The 7921-nt window shown below is 42.0% G+C and overlaps 1 protein-coding gene across 1 annotated transcript in view; it reads right to left on the bottom strand.

The window, feature by feature from the left end:
• hexa (hexosaminidase A (alpha polypeptide)) overlaps positions 1–7054 on the bottom strand; it is a 60607-nt gene extending 53553 nt beyond the window's left edge. The window contains exons 1-2 of the mRNA XM_046342797.1: positions 6669–7054; positions 6108–6215 (exon numbers count right to left, since the gene is read on the bottom strand). Coding sequence (XP_046198753.1) covers positions 6108–6215; positions 6669–6936 — 376 coding nt within the window. The 5' untranslated portion in view covers positions 6937–7054. The remainder of the gene's footprint in view (positions 1–6107; positions 6216–6668) is intronic.
• Positions 7055–7921: the final 867 nt, after the last annotated feature.

A 7921-nucleotide genomic window follows, 5' to 3' on the forward strand; every position in this document is an offset into this window, starting at 1 on the left:
AGCTCAAAGAACAAGTTATTCTTAACACAAGGTGTCTGAGAACCTGTCTCAGTGGCGTGCAAATCTGCCCTTATTTCAGAGAAAAACAGACACTGTCTCGCTCTCACTCTGTCCCTTTTCTCACAGACGCAGGGCTGCGCGTTTTGGCAGAGAGCTAGACACAGACAGAGGCCTCAATATTCAGCTATACGGTGAGCATAAGTACAATGGCATGTAAGCAAATTAACAAAAACATAATCAATGGAGGGGTTCTTCAGAAGACCCCCATAATCAATGGAGGGGGTCTTCAGAAGAACCCCATAATCCATTTGAATCCTTCAGAAGCATGAGTTTTTACTCACCACTAAGTGTGTGTTAGTAACTTAGTTGTAATAGCAATCTGGTTACCTATAACTACAAACATAATTTTTGTGCATATTTATTAATTTATATCCGGATATCTTCTACACTACCCATAATGCACTATTTCTCAACGTCATATGGAGACACAAGAAGAAGGGAAGGGGTGTGGGGGTATAGGTACGTCTCTCTCCAGAATACGCTCTGTCTCCAGCTCATTTGTGCACCATCATTGTTTAATTGTGTGAATTGTTTTAACTTTGTTACATAATGTTTATTGTTATATATTTTAGTTGAGCACGCATGAGGAACACCTGGCTTGAGTGCAAATGTAGCAATTGGAGGATGTGTGAAATAGTATTTGATGGTTTTAAACTAATAAAAAGCATGAGCTGGCGCACACGCCCCAAAACAGTTGGTAGAGGTGCTGACTAAGGGCAGTAAAAGTGTAGGTTATGAAAATAAATAAGGAGAGTAGGACACTGTATACAAACTATCCATCGCTGTGCCTTCTTCAGGGTGAATGAATGCTTGAACCAGGTTATGTACAGTGCAATGAATGCAACCAATGACAATAGTGAGGGGTGTCTCATAGTTATCAAGATGATGATTGCTAAGATAATTAATTGCTAAGACAATAGTTTACAGCATGTTGGACATATTAGTAATAACATCAGCAGATTAATTTAAGGTACAATACCAGTCAAAGGTTTTTGAACACCTACTCATGAGTTTATTTTTTTACTATTTCTACATTGTAGAATAATAGTGAGGACATCAAAACTAATGCTAACTATCTGCTAAATTGTAATTATTTGCTCCTATGGCCCATGTATTGCCTACCTCCTCATGCCTTTTGCACACACTGTATATAGACTTTCTTTTTTCTACTGTGTCATTGACTTGTTTGTGTTATTGGCTTGTTTATTGTTTACTCCATGTGTAACTGTAAACACCCTTTGCTTTGATGACAGCTTTGCAAAATCTTGTCATTCTCTCAACCAGCTTCACCTGGAATGCTTTTCCAACAGTCTTGAAGGAGTTCCCACATATGCTGAGCACTTGTTGGCTGCTTTTCCTTCACTCTGTGGTCCATCTAAATTTGGTTGAGGTCAGGTGATTCTGGAGGCCAGGTCATCTGATGCAGCACTCCATCACTCTCCTTCTTGGTCAAATAGCAATTACACAGCCTGGAGGTATGTTGGGTCATTGTCCTGTTGAAAAACAAATGATAGTTCCACTAATCGCAAAACCAGATGGGATGGCGTATCGCTGCAGAATGCTGTGGTAGCCATGCTGGTAACGTGTGCCTTGAATTCTAAATAAATGACAGTCACCAGCCATGGACCCCCACACCATCTCCTCCATGCTTCAGGGTGTGAACCACACACCATCTCCTCCATGCTTCAGGGTGTGAACCTCACACCATCTCCTCCATGCTTCAGGGTGTGAACCTCACACCATCTCCTCCATGCTTCAGGGTGTGAACCTCACACCATCTCCTCCATGCTTCAGGGTGTGAACCTCACACCATCTCCTCCATGCTTCAGGGTGTGAACCTCAAACCATCTCCTCCATGCTTTCAGGGTGTGAACCTCACACCATCTCCTCCATGCTTCAGGGTGTGAACCACACGTGGAGGTCATCCGTTCACTTACTCTCAAAGACACGGAGGTTGATACCTAAACTCTGAAATGTGGACTCAGACAAAAAGGACAGAATTCAACCGGTCTAATGTCCATTGCTTGTGTTTCTTGGCCCAAGCAAGTCTTCTTCTTATTGGTGTCCTTTAGTAGTGGTTTCTTTGCAGCAATTTGACCATGAAGGCCTGGTTCACACAGTCTCCTCTGAACAGTTGACGTTGAGATATGTCTGTTACTTGAACTCGAGGCATTTATTTGGGCTGCAATTTCTGAGGCGGGTAACTAATGAACTTATCCTCTGCAGCAGAGGTAACTCTGGGTCTTCCTTTCCTGTGGCAGTCCTCATGAGAGCCAGTTTCATCATAGCGCTTGATGGTTTTTGCAACTGCACAAATTTTCCAGATTGACTGACCTTCATGTCTTAAAGTAATGATGGACTGTTGTTTCTCTTTGCTTATTTGAGCTGTTCTTGCCATAATATGGACTTGGTATTTTACCAAAGAGGGCTATCTTCTGTATACCACCCCTACCTTGTCACAACACAACTGATTGGTTCAAACGCATTAAGGAAAGAAATTCCACAAATTAACTTTTAACAAGGCACACCTGTGAATTGAAATGCATTCCAGGTGACAACCTCATGAAGGTGGTTGAGATAATGTCAAGAGTGTGCAAAGCTGTCCTCAAGGCAAAGGGTGGCTACTTTGAAGAATCTCAAAAATATTTTAATTTGTTTAACACTTTTGGTTACTACATATCCATATGTGTTATTTCATAGTTTGTGTCTTCACAAATAGATAAATATATATAAAATAAAGAAAACCCCTGGAATGAGTACGTGTCCAAACTTTTGACTGTTACTTCTCTGCAAAAATCTGGGTAAAATATTGAAAGGAAAGTGAGTATTATTCGATAATTTGCAAATAAATTCATAAAAAATCCTACAATATGATTTTCTGGATTTTTTTTCTCATTTTGTCTGTCATAGTTGAAGTGTACCTATGATAAAAATTACAGGCCTCTCTCGTCTTTAAGTGAGAGAACTTGCACAATTGGTGGCTGACTAAATACTTTTTTGCCCCCCTGTATATTGCCCCCCTGTATATTCATCATTACGTGTAACATTTATTTTTTATACATTTTTTATTTCACCTTTATTTAACTAGGTAGGCTAGTTGAGAACACCTTTATTTAACCAGGTAGGCTAGTTGAGAACACCTTTATTTAACCAGGTAGGCTAGTTGAGAACACCTTTATTTAACCAGGTAGGCTAGTTGAGAACAAGCTCTTATTTACAACTGCGACCTGGCCAAGATAAAGCATAGCAGTGTGAACAGACAACACAGAGTTACACATGGAGTAAACAGACAAGTCAATAACACAGTAGAAAAAAAATAGTCTATATACATTGTGTGCAAAAGGCATGAGGAGGTAGGCGAATAATTACAATTTTGCAGATTAACACTGGAGTGAAATGATCAGATTGTCATGTACAGGTAGAGATACTGATGTGCAAAAGAGCAGAAAAGTAAATTAATAAAAACAGTATGGGGATGAGGTAGGTAAAATTGGTGGGCTATTTACCGATGGACTATGTACAGCTGCAGCGATCGGTTAGCTACTCAGATAGCAGATGTTTGAAGTTGGTGAGGGAGATAAGTCTCCAACTTCAATGATTTTTGCAATTCATTCCAGTCACAGGCAGCAGAGAACTGGAAGGAAAGGCGGAAAAATGAGGTGTTGGCTTTAGGGATGATCAGTGAGATACACCTGCTGGACCGCATGCTATGGGTGGGTGTTGCCATCGTGACCAGTGAACTGAGATAAGGCGGAGCTTTACCTGCATGGACTTGTAGATGACCTGGAGCCAGTGGGTCTTGCGACGAATAAGTAAGAGCAGTTGGAGGCCACGGAAGCTCGTTTGGAGGTTAGATAGCACAGTGTCCAAGGAAGGGCCAGAAGTATACAGAATGGTGTTCGCTGCGTAGAGGTGGATCAGGGAATCGCCCGCAGCAAGAGCAACATCATTGATATATACAGAGAAAAGAGTCGGCCCGAGAATTGAACCCTGTGGCACCCCCATAGAGACTGCCAGAGGACCAGACAACATGCCCTCCGATTTGACACACTGAACTCTGTCTGCAAAGTAGTTGGTGAACCAGGAAAGGCAGTCATTAGAAAAACCGAGGCTACTGAGTCTGCCGATAAGAATATGGTGATTGACAGAGTCGAAAGCCTTGGCGAGGTCGATGAAGACGGCTGCACAGTACTGTCTTTTATCGATGGCAGTTATGATATCCTTTAGTACCTTGAGCGTGGCTGAGGTGCACCCGTGACCGGCTCGGAAACTAGATTGCAGAGCGGAGAAGGTATGATGGGATTCGAGATGGTCAGTGATCTGTTTGTTGACTAGGCTTTCGAAGACCTTAGATAGGCAGGGCAGGATGGATATAGGTGTGTAACAGTTTGGGTCCAGGGTGTGTCCCCCTTTGAAGAGGGGGATGACTGTGGTAGCTTTCCAATCCTTGGGGATCTCAGACGATATGAAAGAGAGGTTGAACAGGCTGGTAATAGGGGTTCAATGGTGGCGGATAGTTTCAGAAATAGGAGGGTCCAGATTGTCAAGATATTAGTAAAACATTTAAATGTGTTAACCCGAACAAGGCTGCCAGCCCAGATGGCAACCCCAGCCGCGCCCTCAGAGCATGCACAGATTAGCTGGCTGGTGTGTTTACGGACATTCAATCAATCCCTATCCCAGTCTGTTGTCCCCACATGCTTCAAGATGGCCACCATTGTTCCTGTACCAAAGAATGAAAAGATAACTGAACAAAAAGACTACCACCCCGTATCACTTACTTCTGTCATCATGAAGTGCTTTGAGAGACTAGTCAACAAAACTAAGGAGACGATTGTGAACTTCAGGAAACAGCAGAGGGAGCACCCCTATCCACATCGATGGAACAGCAGTGGAGACGGCAAACTACCTGCCCTCCAAGACACCTACACCACCCGATGTCACAGGAAGGCCAAAAAGATCATCAAGGACATCAACCACCCAAGACACTGCCTGTTCACCCCGCTATCATCCAGAAGGCGAGGTCAGTACAGGTGCATCAAAGCTGGGAATGAGAGACTGAAAAAATAGTTTATCTTAAGGCCACCAGACTGCTAAACAGCAATCACTAACTCAGAGAGGCTGCTGCCTACATTGAGACCCAATCACCGGGTCTCTAGTCACCGGATCACTAGTCACTTTATACAATGCACTCTAAATAATGACACTTTAATAGTGTTTAAATATCTTGCATTACTCATATCACATGTACAGTGGGGAGAACAAGTATTTGATAACCTGCAAAATCAGCAGTGTTTCCCACTTACAAAGCAAGTGTACCCATGATAAAAATGACAGACCTCTACATGCTTTGTAAGTAGGAAAACCTGCAAAATCGGTAGTGTATCAAATACTTGCTCTTCCCACTGTATATACTGTATTTTATACCATCTACTGCACCTTGCCTATGCCGCTCGGCCACGGCTCATCCATTTACTTATTCTCATTCACCCCTTTAGATTTGTGTGTATTAGGTAGTTGTTGTGAATTTATTAGATTATTTGTTAAATATTACTGCATTGTCGGAACTAGAAGTACAAGCATATCGCTACACTCGCATTAACATTTACTAACCATGTGTATGTGACAAATAAAATTAATAATAATAATAATAATAATAAGCCATTTAGCAGACGCTTTTATCCAAAGCGACTTACAGTCATGTGTGCATACATTCTACGTATGGGTGGTCCCGGGGATCGAACCCACTACCCTGGCGTTACAAGCGCCATGCTCTACCAACTGAGCTACAGAACATTATTATTATTATTATTATTAAAATTAGATTTGATTTATGTAAGTACTCTTTAAAAGTAACCAAATTACTTTTACTCTGAATACTTTTTTACATTAGCTACTTTTTACTTGAGTCTTTTTTTAAACCAGTAATTTTACTTCTACTGGAGAAGGATATTTCAGTAGTCTTTCACCACTACGTGTCTTTACTCTGCAGGGGCTGCACAGTGGAAGTTTCAGGACAGAGTGTGTTTTAGTGTTTCATCACTTACAGCTTTCTGAAGAGTCTGCGTCTGGATAGCCCTCACATTCTGCTCTCTCCACATGGACCACAACGGTGAAAGGGAACCTAAACCATTCATCGTGCTGTCTGGGTCTGGCTGAAACAAACACATGAACATAAACATCAATGAACATGATGAATTATGTGAAATAGCTCACCTGTACAACTCAAAAATCTAAAATAGTCATAAAATATGTGAAAACAACTTTGCAAGTCATGCAAATTCGTTACTCTCAAATATAACCAAATAAACGCTGCCTCTAATAAAGGTTAGGTCATTAAGCAGGCATATTCTTAAATGAATTACTTTTAAATCACAGGTGTTATGCAGTGTTGCTGGGGCTCTGCAGTGTTCATTGAACTAAAAGTCACATGCCACAATGAATAGGTACCAAACCAAAGGTACCTTTTGTTTTGCTCTACAATGGTTGGCAACATGGTTTTCAAAAAACAGAATACTCCCAACAACTGACCATGACCAATGAATGATGAGGACTGATTCACATAACTTAAAACTGTTATCCATTTATTTCAAATGTTTTGTTATTACCTGCCCTATAATCCGTGAAGATGAGCGGGAAGTATCTCTCGAAAGCCGAGTCCAGAAGAGAACAACCGGGTTGAGCGGATGATCCACTAGAGTACTGAAAAATAAACTCCCGTGGATTTAGTGTGTATCGGGCCATGGAAGAGCTGATCTTCTGAGGCATCGGCCACACCGCATCCACGTAGACTACAGAGAAGGACATGAACAAAACCATGAACCAAAGCCATTGTTTATAACAACGCCTGGAGTTGGAGATAGTTTTCTCTTCCATTGTATCACGTGAGTCTATAATGTCAAATTGGTGTTCTTGCGGATGTACAGTCTGCTGGACGGTCCTGGCGTTCAAAGGAGGAAGACTGAACTGGAAAAGAGTCACGTGATATAGGCAGACGCTTTAGACTCAAACAAATCACGTGATCAGGTGTGAATCCCACGTTCGAGTTCCGGTCCAAACGCAAAGTAAACAGTCCTAAAACCCCCAGCACTTAAATTACGTTTTTACCTCGTCAGATCCAAGTCTACTTTAAAATGTTCCTTGCCCAAGAAAGGGAGAATGATGATCTGAGAGGCAACGTCCTTAGTGGAAATGTTGAAGTTGAGCTTAAAAACAGCCATACTAAAAACTATGAATGTACCTGGCAAGCTAACGTAGCTAGCTAGCGCTCCTGTCAGGTAACGTTACCCATCTCTGGCTAGCTAGTTGTATAGTTTACTCATTGTGACGACCCTCCCACTCTGTCTGCCGTATTCTGTCTTTGTTCTTGTTTTCTTATTAGGATGCCGGTGGGCGGAGTTGAGAGGGTCGTCAGCTACATGGGAAACACCTGGGCCAGGTGTCTCCCAGGATAAATAGACCTCTTCAACATTCATGGAGGAGACTCTCTCCATGCAGACACCTGTTGTAGATTGTGGTGTGGTTCTTGGTGGCCTTTTGTTTGTTTGCTTTGGCACCTTTCAACACCCTGCATTATCACATTCATGCATGCAAAACACTCACTTACACTACGGACTACTGATTACACACACCATTGGATATTTTCCTTAGTTGCTTTAGTTAATAAATATATCTTTTGTTACTCCTTATCTCCACGTTGTCTCCCTTTGTTACGGGCTTTGAGCCGGTTCGTGACAAGTGGGGGCTCATCCGGGATCTTTGAACTATTGGTTTGGGAGACCGTGGAGGTACGTGTTTGGTTTGAATAGTGTTTGAGTGTGATCGGCCCAGTATTGGTTGCCTTTGTTGTTTGGTTTGTGTG

The sequence above is a fragment of the Oncorhynchus gorbuscha genome, linkage group LG01, assembly GCF_021184085.1.
Source record: "Oncorhynchus gorbuscha isolate QuinsamMale2020 ecotype Even-year linkage group LG01, OgorEven_v1.0, whole genome shotgun sequence".
Classification (NCBI taxonomy): domain Eukaryota; kingdom Metazoa; phylum Chordata; class Actinopteri; order Salmoniformes; family Salmonidae; genus Oncorhynchus; species Oncorhynchus gorbuscha.